At 39.3% G+C, this 19,161-nt stretch overlaps 3 protein-coding genes across 4 annotated transcripts in view; 2 read left to right on the forward strand and 1 right to left on the reverse strand.

The window, feature by feature from the left end:
- LOC117232954 (cytochrome b5-like) overlaps positions 1-16,805 on the reverse strand; it is a 68,575-nt gene extending 51,770 nt beyond the window's left edge. The window contains exon 1 of the mRNA XM_033492767.1: positions 16,641-16,805. The gene's annotated coding sequence lies outside the window, so the exon portion shown is untranslated. The remainder of the gene's footprint in view (positions 1-16,640) is intronic.
- LOC117232955 lies at positions 1,897-9,939 on the forward strand. The gene is made up of 3 exons (XM_033492768.1): positions 1,897-2,799; positions 4,780-4,995; positions 6,521-9,939. The coding sequence occupies exons 1-3, from the start codon at positions 2,695-2,697 to the stop codon at positions 6,605-6,607; spliced, it is 408 nt and encodes a 135-aa protein (XP_033348659.1). The 5' UTR covers positions 1,897-2,694; the 3' UTR covers positions 6,608-9,939.
- Positions 16,806-17,098: 293 nt separating the features above from the next.
- LOC117232951 (RB1-inducible coiled-coil protein 1) overlaps positions 17,099-19,161 on the forward strand; it is a 61,655-nt gene continuing 59,592 nt past the window's right edge. Inside the window, exon 1 of one of the 2 annotated variants that reach the window (XM_033492765.1) lies at positions 17,099-18,938. In XM_033492765.1, the coding sequence (XP_033348656.1) occupies positions 18,871-18,938 (68 nt within the window). In that variant the 5' untranslated portion in view covers positions 17,099-18,870. The remainder of the gene's footprint in view (positions 18,939-19,161) is intronic. The other variant, XM_033492766.1, reaches the window with a different exon arrangement.

Genomic DNA, 19,161 nt, shown 5'->3' on the forward strand with positions numbered 1-19,161 from the left:
ATATCGTTTCGTCATCGTGGTAAACAGTAACCTTGAAATTAAATCGAAATGACAAAGCCTTGAAATATCTTGCTTCACGATGCCGCTAATACAAATTGTTCAAGAATTCGGCAAAAGAAAAATCTCGTGTATTTTGTATAACGAAATATGCTGGTTTAATTGGACTTTAGAGTCGTGCCAAGAAACGCGTACATCGAATACATGCAACAAGATGTCCGCACTCGTCGAGACAATATATATTGGCGTGAAAACAACGGATGATATTTTCGTAACTATGTTCGGAGGAGCAGTAGGCACTTTTGAAAGTTATCTTCAGAGCCTCGTTATATCTGCCGTGTAGGCTGTATTCTGTTCTATATGAGTCACCATTCTATAAGACGAAACTGGTTTGCAAAACTGGAAATAAAGATTTTCTTAATTAACTCGAAAGATCGATTAAATTTGCCATCGAACGCGATTAATGTAGGATTAAATCGTAAACTGTATAACTGTAAAACGAGCTTCCTGAAATATTTATAAGGTCAACATGTGTTTCGACCTGAATTACACGACGCGAACGAGAAATTTGCAATGCAGAAACTCGTGGCCGCAAAGCCTCTAGAAAACTAGGTGTTTGCACTTTTACGATCAGTTTCCTCTCAATTGAATTTCGTCTATGTTATCGAATCGTTGAGTCAATGATCCCGATAGATTAATTGTTTGTTAATTACATAGAGTATCTACGTACTGTTTATCAGAACATGAATACGAGCCACCGGATATTCATTGCTCGTAAAACGTTGTATTTTCACACGCTAGAAAAAAGCGGAGAAGAAAAAAATTCTGCATACTATGCTTGTCATAAGAAGAAACTATTTTAAAATAAGAAAAATATAGAGTTGCTACAATGATTACCTTGTACGCTGATACGTCATTGGTCAGGAGACCACGGCAATGAAATGCATTTGCAATGCGCGTTATCGCCTCAATTAACAAAGCTAATTATTGTTGCACCATGGCCACCAGGATTAAAATTCCATAATGAATTGACTGGAAAACAAGTGGTCTAACGCGATAACTTGGTCAATATGAATGTGTAATGATGTTATTGAATTCAGAAAATATCATATATTTTTCTGAACGAAATAAAAAAATAACATCCTGTTTGGAAGGAAAAACATGATGACTATTCCAAGAAAAAAAGAGTAATATATTAATTTATGTAAACTGTTGTTGACAAATAATGTGTACTAAACAGCATTGCTGTTATTCTGTTTGCTTGACAAATAGTCAATATAGATCTTTGGATGTTTCATAAAATGATATAAACGACTACAACGAGACGCAATAAGGAAACAAGAAAGCAAATAAAGTGGGCCGAGCCCCATCTTGGCGTGAGAAGACGGGGCGTAGAATTCTCGAAAATTTCGCCTTCGACGAATTTATTCGCATGCCAGCTACATGAATCAGACAGCGAATTGCGAGTTCGACTTTATTTGCGTAACAATATTTCCGGTCGTGTTTCGCCCGTGAACAACCCTACGCAATTTTCTTCGTCCCTACGTTATACCTCTTCTTTTTTCTCATTTTTCCTGTTTCATGATAAGCGTTTATTCCTGACCTGACCAATGATATATTTTTTAAACGCCGTATTTATTGCTCAAAGCTACATTTCCTCCAAAATTTAAAAAAATTTAGTGGTTAGTTGACTTGCGAAAGCGCCACAAATGACGTCTTCCAAATTAATATCAGTTTCTCTCTATTTAAAATCCAAATTGAAAAACTTTCCTGTTACCGTTTCCTCGTTTTCTACAAAAATGAATACGCAATCGTTCAGGGTCTGAAAAGAACGAAATTAAACGTGGATGTACTATCAGAAATAATGAAACGAAACTACGATTATTTTTCTGCGAGAGTAATCAGTATATCTAGGTGAACATAACCTCCGCAATTCCACCCACAAGTTTTTTCAGAGCAAATAAAAATCGATTCGACGAAAATAAATGATAGATTCCGTAAATTGTAAGAATCCAAGTTCAATGTTGAAACAAAAGCAAACAGTTCCTTGCGTGGTCAGGAGCGAAGAAGCGGCCCTCTGGCTTCATCGTTGGATAGATCAACATCCGGCCCAGAACGGAGCTCGACTAAAAATACCGATCAATAACTATCGCTCGATACGATGCACGATGCGAAAAAGCGACAATTCCGAGTGTGACTCCAAAATAAAGTTAACGGGGAGGACTGTTCGACGACAGGGTGTCATAAATCAACGAGCAGCGGATCGACAAGGCTCTGGCATCCGTTGTCGATTCACAGCCGTGAGCGTCGCGACGTGCTGTTCGTCGATGCTATTTCGACGTGAAAATAGTGGGGCGTCTCTCTATTTCGGTCGAACAAGCCAGGGCCGTTCAGTCTGCGGCCTGGCTTCCTCACCAGGAGGCTGCAGGTCCGAATTTTCCATTTTCATCGTTGTGAACTAAAAGAAGCGCTTATCAAGAACATCTGGAAAGAGAAAAGCGCCACGGAGTCCGGGCAGATCGCTGTAAAAGAAGCTTGTTCGAGATCCCTTGTTGTGAGAAACTGAATCGAAATGTTCAGATAGAGCCGGTAGAAGGTAGAACAACGGTATTGACCGGTGCTTCGGACGAGTTCGAGCTGTCGGCTCTCGACCGTGAACTTTAGAGACTTTGGAAAGAAAGGAAGTTCGAGGCAAAGATGTTGTGGTCGGAACCCGACGAGGAGGAAGAGGCGCTATTATGCAGCCCCGCTCTGATGGCCAGGAGGGCCTCCGAGTCATGGATCGTCGCGCCTCCAGTGGAGGTATGAACAGAGGCAAAAAAAAACGTCCCAAATTCTGTCAATCTGTCTTCAGTGACGATGAACCCCTCTCATAAGCTAGTGTTATCTTAGGAGGACGAAATCGAAGTTGAACTTGACCTCTTTCAATTGAATTCATCGACGGCCAGCTTCAATTCAAATCGTTGTAATTACGATTGAAAACCAAAAGCGGAAAACCTAATAAACGATTTAAAAACTAATTCTATAGATCGTCATAACATTACATATATTTTTGGTTATTTACAAAATTTCGCTCAATTATCTATTCTTAGAAAGCTTACATCCTTGGTTCTTCAGATATTTACTAATTGCAGCTAAGTGACATTAAAATTAAAACATTAACAAAAATCATCATAACAACAATCAAAAAATGTCATCTTTTTCAATGAAAATGTGTGCTGTTCAATCGTTAATACGTAAAAGGTACTTTCGAGGTAGTACGATATTAGAAAAAATACTTATGAATAAATAGCTTTACACATTGATAATCTTAATTACAATGGTTTGCATTTAAATTTGAATTCGATGCAGAATTTACGATTAATACGGTTTTTCATGTTTGAAAGATATCAAACATTTTAAATTCAGCAAGAATTGTGTTAATAGATAAGAAATGATTGTCCATAGAGATTGCTACGGTGCAAATCGTTCGATAAGCCGGGCTTGATATCGCGAATAGTGAGACCGGGGGATGAAAGATAGCAAAGACGAGTCGCGACCGAGAGTGCATCGAGAATGAAAGCCGGGCTTTTCTTCTCAGATATCACGCGACACTATCGTTGCAATTTATAGTACGCTCGAGAGACAGTTTTAAACCCTCGGAACAGGATCTCGATGAACCGTAGCGACAGATACGACAACGAAATAAGACGAATTATTCTGATTGAGGCTAATTAATGATATCGAAGAAAATTATCGCCAAAGGAAGCAGGGGCGCCGGTCTAATTTTACGCTTGCTAAAACGCGGAAAACTTGGACTCACGTAACATTATGACCGTTATAAAACAACGTTTGGGTATTAATTTAAATTCCAAATTCAACTTGAGAAAAAAATAGATTTGAATTTTTAATTTAGATAGTAACTGAGTTTTTTCACTTCTTTATGGTGGGTTGCGTTAAATTTATATGAATATCAAAGCAGTAATTACTTGAAGGCAAATGTTTATGTAACATATTGATAAAAAAGTAAGGCTATGAAGCACAGTTAAATAGATAATTTTCACTAAATAGACTATTTTGTTATCAGCCTTCCTTTTCTTTTTCTTTTTCTTATGTAAATGAGATAAAATTCGGTGCCGAAGGTCAACGCATCACGTTCACTGGGATTAGAATTCCTGGCCTTTACACCGTTATTACGTACGATTACGAGCGACATTGCACGTTTTGGAACTGGTCCAAGAATTCTTTGTCTTTCTCCCTTTGCCGTCCTGTATCCTCTGCTTCTTCAAAATGTGTAACTAATGAACACGTAAACGTCCCCGATGCTCGACGACGCGCCAAACAAATTGAAGCCATTCCTGAAACGGGTCGCTACGACCTTACAACCGTTATAACCAACGAACCTTAACCTTAACCATTATTATCAGTTCAGACGCGAGAATAAATTATTCCTTCGTCGTTTTTCAACATTAGATAAGAACTTCGAGTATCATTAATTGCGATTATTTGCGATCACAGATTTATGATATCTCTAACAACAAAGATATAATTTCCCATGTAATTCTCGCGAAGTATCGACAAACCTGATCGTGAACACCAGTTGAATTTTCACAGAGATTTTAATTGCCGAATTCCTGATCAGACAAATCTTTAAGGCAGTTTATTTAAAAGCCCTTTTATCAGTATGATGCGCGTTTACGCTATACGTACATCCATAGAAATGAAAGTTTACATCTTTACATGATCGATCGTGTTCAAGAGCCACCTCTCTCTCTTTGTTTCTCGTTTCCTTTTTTCGTGCAGGCGATGCCCGCGGCGGCGGCGGCAGTATCCCTTCAACGAAAGAAATCACTGCCGGATGTGGCTCAACCTATTCAGTTGACAGCAACGGCACCGCTATCCAGGGAGGAAGTCAGTGTCCTGAGCAGCATGAGGAGAGAGGAGATCCGCAGGCAGATCGACGAGAGTGAAAGACTCAGGGCCAATCCCTTGCTATACTTGGTCAGTCCTCAGGTTAAAGTGAGTATCCCTATTGTTCTTTCCGACAATTCAATTGTTACCAAATTCAAATGCAAATTTGAATTTTTAATTCTTATTTGTAATTTTCAATTTTGTTATTTTTAAAACTTAATTTTAATTTTTAATTTCTAATTTTTAATTTTCAATTTTAAATTCAAATCAAGGCTATAAATTTTAAATTAAAAATTCAAGTTTCTAGTAAACATATAAAACGCCAATACTTTTTTCTCCATACGAGGCATAAAAATACAATTCAATACTAATCTTACGCGTAGTTTGCATTGTAATATATAATTACATGGGAAACCAATTACATATGTAAACGCATTACGTCGGAGCATCGTTTGATAATATCGTCTTAAGTGGTTAGCATTATAATAAGTTTAATATGAACGTCAAAGCTTTAATTAAACCATTGTCGTGCTGCCTTCTCCATGTGCGCCAAATTTATCTACACCTTCGCGGCTTTTTAAAATTTCATGAATGAATCGATAGGATCAGCAACCAAACTTTTGTTATAGATAAAAATGAAGATCGCAGGTGGGGAACGTGATAAGTAACATTTCTCGTCTTTTTCAACGAAAGCGAACTTATTAAAATATTTAAATGCGACGAAATAAATGGCACTCTCGATAACTCGCGATTACAAGATTGCGTAGACGATGCATAGAACCGCGTAGAATATAGAATTATGTACTCATAATACAATCGGGTGACACGACCTTGGAAAAAATTAAAGAGGGGAGACAACCTCACGCTCGAATTGACGACGCAAAAACGTTCGCTTCTTATCGGGTATTTCCAAGAGTAGGTCGCACGAGTATTGATGCGCAAATATGAATGTTTAATCAAATCATTTTGAATATCCGCTTTCTCTAGAACATCCTTTGAATTGTAATTGTCTCATGAAGTTTCATACGTGCGACGAACGATCAATCAATCACCTTTTAATCTTATATATTAATCTTTTCATAATAAATTTATTTCTCGACAAGATCTATTTTATACCAAATAAATTGAAATGAATATACTTTGATCGGTTATAATGAAAGCAATCTGCTTTGATAAATTAGTCTCTTTTCGCTCATAAAATGTTTATTTGTATCTGTTAATCACGAGCGTCACGCAGCTTATAATATATTCTAACAGCATACGAAACAAAACTACTCTTCCTTACATACATTTGCATGTTTCAGTCGTAAATTTCGGATTCACTTTTTGCATCATTTACATTCGAACACTACGTTACTGAGTATTACGAATTTTCTGTCAGTTCTTTTCTGAAGGTTTTCTTGCGAAAGACTAGAATTGTGCTACATGTCCTGTAACTTATTTGACATCAATTTTTACTTACTAGTGGTTCCTATTATCTCTGTCGAATAAACATATAAAGCTTCATTAATTCTATTCCCTAATTTATATTAGGAATCCTATTAGCGGTAGTTCCATAAAAGGACAGATCACTAATAAATAATTCAGAGATCCGTAAACGAAACTGGTTTTTTATTCGAACGAAAATTTGCAGGACTGGTTCTCCCGGCAACAGCTGGTGATGCTGGTGCTGTTCATCAACATATCCTTAGCCCTGATGTTCTTCAAGCTGCTGACGTAGCAGCCAGCCGATGATTGGGTTCACGGGCTCGTGGTGGACGTGACCTGAGACCCGGGCGTGTCACGACGCCCCGAGTCGTCACCGATTACCAGGATTAAAACGATAAAGAAGAGGGCGCGACCCAGTGCTCTCGAGACAAAATCACGAAAAAAACCGCTGAAAACGGCTTTCGAGCGATCCAACTCGGTCCCACGGTGGTAAGGTCGGACAAAGGGAACGTTGGACCTCGAGGATTCGCGTGGAACAGTAACAAGAAGAAGGAACTTGCAAGATGAGAATTTTTTCAAGTATCTCAACGCGTTCTTGCGAGGAGACTGAAGAGAGAAATTGACGAATCGCTGTCGAAACTATAGCATTTGGGGTAGTGTCAGAATCACTCTCGACTCGATTCAATTTTGCGGAAGGATTTCCGGCGAGGATTCATGGGAAACTAGGATTATCGACGGATGATGAAAGAGAGAAGAGCCGCTCGTTGTTTCTTAGACAGGGTACCAAAGTCGCCGAGGTACCCTGGCGCCTGTATCATACATATTTTTACACCGAATATTTTAATAATAATAATATTAATATTTGTACGAGCTGGTCGTGTCCCGATGGTGCGAGCGACCACGCTCTAAACACGATGCGCACACACGAATCTCTCTACACTTTTCCTGTTCTTTCTCGACGATCGACTCGAGCGTGGACACCGGAACGACTTTTATACAAAGAAGCTATAGAGCAGCTAGAGTAGCGTGAAACAATTTTGTCCTGTAGAGATTCTCGAAAAAGAGAAACCCGCAGACGATCGAACATATTTTTCCAAACGTTATGCCAATCGATCGTGGGGACACTTTGGAAGTTTCACAATGTAGATTTGCGGTGGTAGGGAAAAGAGCGCGAGAGGACTAAAAAGCAATGAAGGAGTTAGAATTTCTATACAATTGTTACAATTTCTACGAATTTGATAGACGAACGGAGTTGTACGTTGTTGTACGGTTAACGTTACGATGTATTCATGTGTTATCGATGTGTCCATGTAATTATATGGGTGTTATGTGGATATCGATATAATTGTAATCGTGCAAAATCCTACGGGAGATCACTTCGTTTGCGGAGTCTTTACGTGTAGTCTTGCCTTTCACGTGGAAATTGTATATAAAACACTTTTGTCCGATTTTTATATACGCGTTAGAATCGAGTCACGTGTCGTCTATACATGATCGTTGATATGCGGTCGGAATCTCTTGTCTCGATCGAAAATTGTACAAGGAAAGGAATAAAAATATGAACTTCGAATCATGGCAATAGAAGTCACGATGATATGTTGGTTATCCTTGGATGCGGTATAACTGTATTTACATGACAAAAAAAAAAAAAAAAAAAGGGAAAAAGAAGTAATTCGGTAATGTGATGTGTTAGATGGATAAAAAGATCTATTTAGAAAAATAAATAAACGTTACTCTTGTTATCACCAGTCGGTTGAGAATCAGATAGAAGTTATTTATGATCGAGAAACGTTTCGATAATCAATTTTTTTCTAGGTGCGTACGGTTCAAAAGTTAACCTGGGCATCATTTGTATTTCTCCGATGAATATTTAAGAGCGTGCACAACTTTGCAATGAATATAATGCAATTGATATATGCATAAATTCATCGATAAAACGAATGTGACGTCGTTTTGGTGATTCGCAACGTTCGATAGATTAACGGAGTTTTTACAAGGAAAATTACTTGTATACATTTTTGAGCCGTTTCCCTCTGGAATCCTCTTTAATAGAACAAAATAAATGAATAAATGATACGATGAAAAAATTGTCTTTGTGCGATGTAAACGTACGTCGACTTTTTTCACGCGGTGGCACGGAGATCGAGTTAAAAATCTCGAGTTCATGTCGCGATCGAGAATCAATCTCCCTGCGCTCGAGTGATCGCATTTTTTCTAGCCTCAGGCATAGCTTGTATATCTAGATGAATTTGTAAATAAAAGAGAAGAGCATTATAGATTGCGATCGTCACAGTTAATCGTCTAAAATCCTCTTGGCTCGCGCCCCTTCGACGCGTTGTACGTTCGAAGCTAGACGGGCGACTAACAAACCGTTTCGAAGCTATTTTTCCAAAAAAGAAAAGACTCGCTATTTTCATCCTACGCTAATTAATATACATATATATTTTCCTCTTTGTACCTACACGCTAGCACTTTTACGTACCATCTCGAATACTTAAATCGACGGCAAATGTTAGGATGAAAATAGAAAAAACGCTCATGCGCGTGATGAATTTTGTGCGAATCGAAAGGTACACGATGCCCGTGCCATCTTGTTTCTCCTCTCGACCAAATCGATGGAGAAAATCTTTTTGAAAATTATGTTAGTTTAAAGAATGAATCATGGGTCAAAAATCTGAGACATCGATTCGAAATGAGGTGATAAGTCGAAACGATGAAAGGAAACTAGATCGACGGGCATCTTAGAAACGAAATAATACAATTTTTATGAATTATGAACAGATCGAAGATGTTTTTTGTTACGAAGATCGTTCGTATAAGTAATTTAAACTATTGTGCTGCGACGGCCTGTTCGCTGTCACGAAACATGTATTGTATATATATATATATATATTGCGACTATATACATATATATGACTCGATTAATTAGTACCGCAGAGAGCAGCTCTAAAATTTGATAAACGAATCTGAGAGTGAGAGAGTGAGAGAGTGAGAGAGAAAGAGAGAGTGTATGTACGAGTATGAAAGAGAATATGTAAAAGAAAAAGAGAGCGCAAGCGGAAAATCATCGAGAAAATTTGTCAGAGAAAGAGATGGATATTTGTAGGAGCCGAACCTAACCTATGCGCGTTAATCATTAATCATTTGCATCACAGCAACCATATCGCAAATCAAAGGCAAAATTTCGTAAGAATTAGATGTATATCGTTCGAGACGAAACGCGGGAAAATATGAAAATTGTTTTCGTCATTTGATTGCTATATCGAGAAGAAATCTACGAAGAAACGACCATATGTATATTTTACTTGTTATCTCTTGATATATCGACAGTTAGCATATCTCGTTATTATTGTATATTATTATTATTACTATCATTATTATTATTGTCGCTATTATTAATTATTGTCATGAATTATTATTACTATTATTGTCATCATGATTACCATTCTGTCAATGGCTACATTGAAAATGTGAAAACGAGCCACGGGCGTGAAAGGAATTTTGGTACCTTACCACATACGCGATTCAAAAGGAGAAAAAAAAATGAAAAAAGCAACTCAAGGGCCCACTGTCATTGTCCATTTGCGAGAAAGCAGTGATTCAATAAACTTGTATCATAACGTACCAACAGACTAATATTTTCGTATACTATACGTTCAATGACAAAACTCGATAGAGCATTAATTACAACGCGGCATCGAAACCGCGAATAAGAAACATGTTTCACGGTTCCCTGCCTCGCTTGTAATCACATAACCCCCCTCTTCCTAGCCTTGCATTTGTGGTCGCTTTCCGGCTACAATGTAACGCGAGACTCGTGAATAATTAAGTCGCAATTAAAACGCGGCACACATTGAAAAAACCTTTGAATACTTCGAACACGTCGCACGTTAGATAGGTACTCGAATGTGTGTCGGGACTACAGAAACACGTTTCGGTAAAGTTCAAACAGCCTAACGTTCCCCGAGTCGATTTATGGTTCTCTCGAGATATACGTGGTTATTGTTCTTTTTCTTTTCTCCATACTCTGTCAGAATGCATTCTCTGCTCGATTTACTTCAAAAACTCAATGATTACGATCGCGAGATACTGAGAGAACGCAAACGAGCCGCTTCCGTATGAAGTTTTTGCCTCGTTTATCGTATCTAGCATCTCGCCGAGATAAAAAGATAACAGTAATGAGCGATCTCTCGTGCAACCTTTTGCGTGCATCACGTCAGTCTAGTCACGTGTTTCGCCTGACCTCACACCATGATGTATCGTCCGCTATCGATGTCATTCTAGCTTACGGGCATGCAAGTGTTAGGATAAAACGTGACCGAATATGATACTGATGGAACCTCATTGTTTCATAGCGACGATCACACAGGTTTCGACAATTCAGGCGCTTTCTAGATAATGAACAAATGATTAACCTTCGAAAATGCATTCGAAATATTTTTGTGTTTCGTCTCGAAGATCTCTCGGTCTCGTACACAGAAATAACAAATATTATTCCGCTTGAAAACGTGACAGATCAGCGATGTATGGATTGCGTCGATTTGTCTGTGCACTCACATAGGAGCACGTGTGTAATGAGGCTGATCATCCTTACCTTATCTCGATGACCGATTCACGTTGAATTACACGCTCGATAAGACAATCACGGCCGATCGAGGAAAAAAGTACTAATTTTAAACGATGAATAATCCCGCGTTCAACGGACAAGTGGTTAATTCGTCATTGACGTGCTGTGACGTATCGACCGATTGTCCACCATCGATAAGCTTTCCTTCGTAATGTTCTTTCTTGTTACGAAGGTTCCTCGGTTCCGTGTTCCTCGAAGTATCAAGCACGCGGTGTCGCATGCACATGCGCGCGAGTTGCCTAAAATATTTTGAATGCCCAAATATAGAATGCTATATGTATATCGTTGTTCTCTGTAGCTCATGACGGGATTAGATAAAGTCTATTGCGCATTATTATACGAGAGTACGAATGCGGCACGTTCGTTATCAGCGTCTTAATCGTCGCTTTATTTTATCGGTTACAGTGGCGGGATATTCGAGAAAGTAAATATTTTCATTCTTATCAGAATCACGATCTACCTTATGCTTCGTTTTCTTAACGAATATATTTTTTTACCTTCTTGTACTGGTATAAGTATACCTTTCTTTTTATTATATATATATATATTTAATTTTATTTATATATATATTTAATTTTATATATGTATTTAATTTTTTTCGTTTACTATTGGATCCTTTTCTGCTGTTCGCTACATCGATCGATAGGAAAGAAGTTACTCGTTGCAAATGCACGAGCATATGTACAACAAGTTACCAGCCGGTTTCTTCTTTTTTCGTGACAGTATCGGTTTTGACACGCTTCTTATCTCTTATCTTCGCTTTCCTCGTTATGTTTGCTACCGTGGAAATGTCCGCGTGTCGTCGACACTGAAGCGAAAAACGATAAAAGAAACGGCCGATAACCCAGAGCAGAGGAATAGAACGTCGATTCTTACCGTCACTCAGCGGCGTAGAAATCAGCATGAATATCCGGGAAACGTTCCTCAGATCCTTGAAACGCTAATTCGTATCATTTACTTTAACAAATTCTACTTTCTCGAGAATATCAACGAAGTTGGTAAAAATTTATATTTAAATTTCGAAATGATACATTCGTCACGTTGCATCAGGGATCTAAAGACAAACGTTGAATTAAATATTTTTGTTTCGTCTACCGTATCCTTCGATCGTAGCTTCTCTTTAGCAAAGTATACGTCTTATAACTGCGAATATTAATTTCTCGTTCGCGTAATCTGAACTTATATAATCATCTACGAGCGATAACATGAACCTACCGCATGCTGGTCTTTGATTACAGACATTTGTCAAACCTGACAAACTAACATATTCACACAATTCTTCTCTATTGATAATGTGCAAATTAATTGGTCTAACCAGAGCAAAAATTCGCGTATGATTCTATTCAATTTGTTATAACTATCAGAAATATTGGGTAACTTTAATAACGTTCGCGTGATCTCAATTTTTCCATGATTCTAGGTTACGAATGCTAATGAACGTAATAAAAAATAACGCGTAGAACGTAAAGATCGTAAAAACAGAAATCATATTGGAATTTTAGGTCAAGAGAGAAAATTTCGATTAGGGCGACTCGATTGACGAGACCAATCTCGTAACGAACTAATGATTCGAACGAGGATCCTGATTCAGCAATTCAATTGATTCGCTGACTTCATTTTATGTCGTTCTATAGACTTCCTGGTCGTATCTTTTCTACAATGTTTTCGTCCTCGACACGTTGCCTCGAACATCATACATATAAAATATTACACCTACGAATCTCTCGAAAGACGAATTGATCAACTTTCTATTTTCTCAACTCTATTACTCAAGTGGTTATATATTGAACTTTTGAAGAAAACAAATATTACTTTCATACGTTCATCTATCGCATAATGTGAACAATCATAAATACCATGGTAAATTAAAAAAAAAAAAACATAATTTAAAACCGATATTTTTAAAAACCGTACCGCTTGTACTACATCTTATCATTTCCATTGATTAATATGGCTTTTGTTTAAAAAATACTCTGAGATAATCTAGAAAGTGCAACGTTTCTTAGTCCGTTGACTGCTGCCAAGGGTTGAACAAAGATGTGAACGATAAAAAATATTCGATATTCATTATGCAACAGCCTAATAACGAGGTTGGGGCTGCGCCCTCTTCGCCGGTTACGCCTTTGCTAGTGGAACGGGACGTCCGTAGCATGTAACATATAATACGAAGTACGCACGACGTGCACGTGCGTGAGCTGACCTCGCTCTGGCCACGCACCTCCCGCATGGCTCTCCAGCGATTCGCGTGCTACGGAGTCTAACAAGAGACCTTCGTACGAGAGAGACGTGAAAACCGCGCGTGTGTCGCGCACACGTATAAAGATCTGCGAGTTCGTCGCGCGCCTCGTTCCTCTTCTCTTTAGCTGATGTAGAAAATCATCTTTCCCCTTCTACTTCTACTTCTACTTCTACTTCTCCATCGTTCCATCGGTCATCGCAAGTAATACTCTCGATCCTTTCTCCCGTCGATCCGCTTGTCCGTTCGACGCCTTCGAATGATTCACGTGTTACGGCTTCTTTTTCGTGTTTATAAAATAGTTTCTTTCCCACTTTTCATCCCCTCTCCCCGGCCCACCCTCCTCCTATCCTTCGTCTTTCAGTAATTGCATTATTATTCGTTATGACGGGAAACTGTTGCACGATCATGTACATGAAATACTACATCTCTCTTCTAGGTTTCTAGGGAATGGAATATAGGTTGATCAGATTACTGGGCCGGATGTTTATTCGTCCATGCGAGGTTCCGTTCGTTTGTTTACTTTTTGCGATGGAATAGAGTTTTTTTGAATGTTATTTGATATTTTTCGAAGCGAGGAGAAAAATATTATGAGATTTTTATTAAATTAAAAAAATGTTGCACGAGTCATAATTAAAATTATAAACATCAACTTTTACACTTTTAACTTTTAAAACTTTGAATATTTAGAGAGGAACTTTAGCATAGGATTGAAGCGAGGAATCTTGTATATCAACAACGATTCTTTCGTATTTACCTTAAATTTGAGAAACTTTTAAGAAATAGTAAAACATAATTGTGTAGAAAACAGCCCAAAAAACGTAGCAAGATCGAACTACAAAAGTGTTGAGAAGGTAGGCAAAGCTCCCATAATTTTTTAAAAACTGAGATTACATGCCTAACTTTGCTTCCTCGTATCATATATAATTTGAAGCATGGTAGAACCTTGCATTTGCAATGCCAGTAATTGATAACTAAGAACGTAATCACTGAAAAGCCGGAGCGTGTATTGGGGAAAGTAGATCTGTAAACCTGTACAATTGAGAAATTTATTCTTGCCGGTGTTCTTTTTCCGTTTTTGAACGGAAGAAATTATAGCTTGTTATCATTGAAGTAACGTTTACGTTTCACCTTCTCTCTAACGTGTTATCAACGCACCTACCAAATTACAACCATTGCTATGAAACATTTGTATGATTATTGACGGTTTGTTACATTTCAGCTGATATACATATGGAAACGAGTGAAACAAAAACTTGATTTACGCAAGTAGCTGTATATTAATGCGACGTTGGAAAGATAATTGATCGACGCCGTCCAAGTTAAGCGAAATGTGACAAAAAAAGAAAAGAAAAGAAAAGGAGTTGGAGAAGGGAGTCGTGCGCGTTCTATTGCGTTTCGCCTTCGACTTTCCAACGAACAGCGATTACATTATACTCGCGCAACATTTCGCAATGGCAAAATCGAGAAATCAGGCATCGACTGGCTACTTACCACGAGACAACGTCAAGGTTCGCGTTTTCACGAGGGGAAAATGATCGTTAATGATCCCTAACCGTGTAGAACTACCGGTTATGAATTGGTTAAAACGGTACGTCCCTGGGGAGTAGCAATTTCTTCATCTAATCTCTCTAGATATCGATAGTTCCTTTATCAATATTTAGACAAGTGAAAGTACTTATCATATTTCTGTTGCTTTCAAGTAAACTTCGATCTACGTAAAGCAATTGGTTTCTTTCAAAAGGGGAGATGATATCATCCCGCATGTGCACATGAAAGGGTATTAATTATGTGTATATTAATCTTTTTCACATATCTCCTAATCTAGGAGTTTGTTTATCAATGTATCTTTCGTAAATATGATGACATTTATTGAAATAACAACATACGTAGATTAGCCGAATAAATAAAAGAGACCGACGTATTTCTAGTAAATGCAATAGATCTTTTATTGCATCAGGGCATTGCGCGAAATGCGCGGCATATGACTAATCGAGGAAATCATTATCACCGGTTGCCATAGAATAACGATTGTATTCAATAATAATACACGCGCGTGAAAATGAAATTTCCTCCCTTGCGTAAAACACATGGAAAACGCGTAAGACAATACTACGGCACGTGTTCATGGGCGATAGTAGTGTGAAAATGCTAAGCTAAAACTCATTTATCACAACGATACAACGACATCGTGTGCACAACGATATTTCGTCCCCCTCGAAGCTACATTTTTGTCATCGTATCTGTTTCCTTCTCTCCTTCATAAGTCCTTTAATTCGCGATACTGAACGCTCAGCGTGTGTCTATGACTTTATCGTATGCCACGTGTCGACGCACCTATATAGCCGCATACATACCAAGATTCTTTCTACTACATCGGTCTCGAGTGAGGTAATGCAGAAGTCACGACGTAGTTAAGTTCCTGGCCATTCGTTGACACCGTGCCGTTGTCGGATGAACCGCGACTGAATTAAAATTCACCGAGAAGCCGCGTAGCATGTTGCTATCCTAACTGTGTTGCGATTTCGTCGTGTATCGATTTGGAATTACGCGTGAGACAATGCTTACAATATAGGCGGGAACGATTCGCATTTATGGCTCTCATGGCCTCGAGCGAAAGGTGAACGATTCTCCGTCGATGTAAATATTATTACTTTTTCGCGGAGAGTCGACCCGAGTTTGAGTTTCCACTCGGTGATGCAATTACGTGATTATTTATTATATTATTCTGTGACATTGTAAATCATGCATATATAATAACACTAATGCCTAGAGCATATTTAATATTCATTTCATAAACTAACAACGCATTAAGCGGAAATGCGCAGCTATCTGTAAACTGCGCAATAATTTTTATAGCTTTACAAATGGCAATAGTTATATTTGGTCAACTAAATTATTTCTGTGAGAGTTCATTACTTTTTTCGAAAATTAAGGCACATATTCATGAAGCGTTTACAAAGCAATGAAACTTTAGCCTGAATTTCTAACAGTTCCCTGGCTGCGATAATGTTATGGCATATAAACAAATACGGCACGTGCAGTTGCAACCCCACGCTCTGTCAGTACGAAATTTGCATCGTTTTCCCCTTTCACAGTCGATTTAGCATAAAGAGTCTCCACACGGAAGCGATAATGGCGGTGGGCCATTTATAGCTCTGCGCATGCGCGTTCATGCTCTCGGTCGATGACAGCGCTATTACTTTTGCAACTTCTTTTAAAACCACTATATACACAAATATACTTTTATGACTTACGTTTCCACGGAATTAATACCGTACAAGTATATTCGGTCATTTAAAAAATTGTTGATGTTCAGAGAAACAAATTTCTATCACTTTAATATCTATATTAGCTGATGTTTATGATACATATGTCTGTAGCTTTTTGTGGTATGAAGTCCAAGTTTGTTTTCTCATTTCCTAAATTATATTGAAAGAAAGTTGTTCGTCACTCACGTGCCTGCCTCCTGAAAAACTAGCTTGCTTCAAGTGCTGTATACATCAACCAAGAAAGAATAACAGCGGTTTCCATCTCGTCGATGATGAATCGCTGCGCATGACGCGATTCAAACGATATGGTCACTCAAGAACAAGGTATCAACATTCACGCACGATACACACAAACACACGCAGAGTACTTTATTGAATTTATCAGGAAGTACTTGCACGCGCCTCAATAATATTATTGAAGATACAGAACGATTAGAAGGAAACGTTCAATTTGTAATTTTTAAAGTTTCAATATCAGATCGTTCAAACTACCGCACGCGTCAATCACGCCATCTTGGCAAAGCGAAGATGGCGCGTTAATCGCGGACAAACAGCTGAGTGGCGAGTGGAATATCTGCGTAAGCTGAGCACACAGCAATCAGACGTTCTGTCCTCCGTGCTCGACCAGACCTGGACTCGGCAGTAAACAGCTGGCGACGCGATGCGTCAGAGCAAAATGTCGAACGGGACTGCGCCAAGCTAGTTGCCCCCCTACCATCTCTCTCTCTGGCACGGTGCAAGAGCTTCATAAAACTGGTCGTTCTCGGGCAAGCGTTCGGCGCATTCGCGGTGAAAATTCGACAGCGACGTGAAGTACACAAGTGTCAGTAATCAGTACCTGAACAGAGAATACGGGGAATAAAAGCATAAACGAGAAAATCCGTGGCGAAAGTGGAGTTTCTTTGTTTCGTGCTCCGATCTCTGCGCATACGTTCCCGTGCGAGTGGCGCAGCATTGTTTGTGTGGTCGGTACGTCACTCTCGGCGTGTACACGGGCCTATCACGATATAAGACGAGGTCCTAGCGTCCTGCTTGATCTCGCTTCGAGTCTTTTCATCCACGTACAACCATAGAATACGCGTTTGCTTGTATTGTGCCGAGTCTTGAGCTTGGACAGCATTACAGCAAATCAAAGTAAGAATCGCTGGCCCTTCGTGTACGCGCGAGTGCTTTGTTTTGACGAGCAGCTGATCCGGGGCTACTCGTTAATCGCGTCGATTAGTCCTCCATCGCTGCAACGGTGATTCTTTTTCACCGATTTTTAACTTGTTTTTCGTCTACGTACACGAAATTATCGTACGGCTCGTGAACTTGTGTTTAAAGGGATCGTCGGCTCGTACTAACAGTGCTCCGTTACATCACAAAAACCGGAGGACGCGATCGACCGATACTTCGAGGAGCAACAGTACCTACACAACCTATACGAGACATAGTTTTCATCGATGACAGGCGGACGAACGATAAGATCAAGAATTGTTATTATGTGATTATCCTACGGTTGAAAAGTGGTCAAATATTTAAGACTTTTTTACGTGTGTTGGTTAAGCTCCCGGTTTCCAAGGAACTCTACGTTTTCGTTTGTTCTCGTCACCGAACCCCGGTCGGAACGAAATTCATTCAGAACCGTTCTGTAAATAACGATCGTGGGTTGCAAACTGAATAGTACCTAATTCGGTCCGCCTGTCGTTTACTTGCTGCAGCTGGACCATTTTACAGACTGTAACAATAGCTTCCCTTCTGAAGGCTGTGCGGGACTTTTTTCTTAGTTACCGATGATCTCGTAATATATTTCTCTTTACTCTTGCTTTTGTTATATTCCAAGTATTTCAACGAATCTCGCGAAGGAGTGTACTCGAAAGCAGTCGGACCTAGGTATACAGCATCGCTGCTTTCCTTCGAACCAATCTACGTATATACATACACGTTATATTTATACATACATACGCGTCATACACCTATAGCAAGGTATATATCGTCGAGTTTCTCGAGCTTTTTCGGTGTTGCTCGTATTTTCGTCGGTTTGCGCGCCATTCAACGCAACTTAACTTCGATACCGATACCTACCGATCACGACGGAGAATAATAACAAAGAAACAATATACGCGCGAAATAATCGAGAAGGAAATACGGTGAGCTGGTCGAACCCTACTCCGAGTTTGCGTGAATCGACGATGACGAACGGATTGGTGATCGATGCGGCATAAACCCGAGGGGGCCGTACTCGCGAGCGCTGTGAAACGAGGGGTACGGCCCCGATCAAGCTGACTGCAGGAGTCAGCCTGAGGTGACATATCTTCTGTCGGTCGGGCGTCGCGATTATCGGACGCCAAGCACCACCGAATGCCAGTGGAGTTTTTCAGGCGGGCTAGTGGCCGTTTCCCTCTTATCGTCCGACTGGAAGAAGTTTGACCGGCCCGAAAATGCTCTACATATTCCATGTGGACACCGGCACTACTATCACCTTCGACATCAAGTTGGCGTTGCAGACGTAAGTATTCATTTGTCCCCTTAATGTTTCCGTTTGTTTAGTCCCTGTTGCTATTTACTTTTGCAATAGGTTAGAATCTTGCGTCATGCGCCTTTCGTGGATCCGATAGATTCCTACCTTATTTGTTTACTAGTCACGTCACGCGTACTTAGAGTACTTGGTTACGTACATGGTTATATGTGCTAGTTCGTCGGTGAATTTGTAAAAGAAATTTAATTTGGAG

This window comes from Bombus vosnesenskii, unplaced genomic scaffold (assembly GCF_011952255.1).
Source record: "Bombus vosnesenskii isolate JDL3184/JDL3185 unplaced genomic scaffold, Bvos_JDL3184-5_v1.1 scf7180000013294, whole genome shotgun sequence".
Lineage (NCBI taxonomy): Eukaryota > Metazoa > Arthropoda > Insecta > Hymenoptera > Apidae > Bombus > Bombus vosnesenskii.

Coding starts and splice junctions, on each gene's coding strand:
- LOC117232955 (XM_033492768.1), top strand. CDS start 2,695: ATGTTGTGGTCGGAACCCGACGAGGAGGAAGAGGCGCTATTATGCAGC. Junction 2,800..4,779: donor TCGTCGCGCCTCCAGTGGAG/GTATGAACAGAG, acceptor TTTTTCGTGCAG/GCGATGCCCGCGGCGGCGGC. Junction 4,996..6,520: donor TGGTCAGTCCTCAGGTTAAA/GTGAGTATCCCT, acceptor GAAAATTTGCAG/GACTGGTTCTCCCGGCAACA.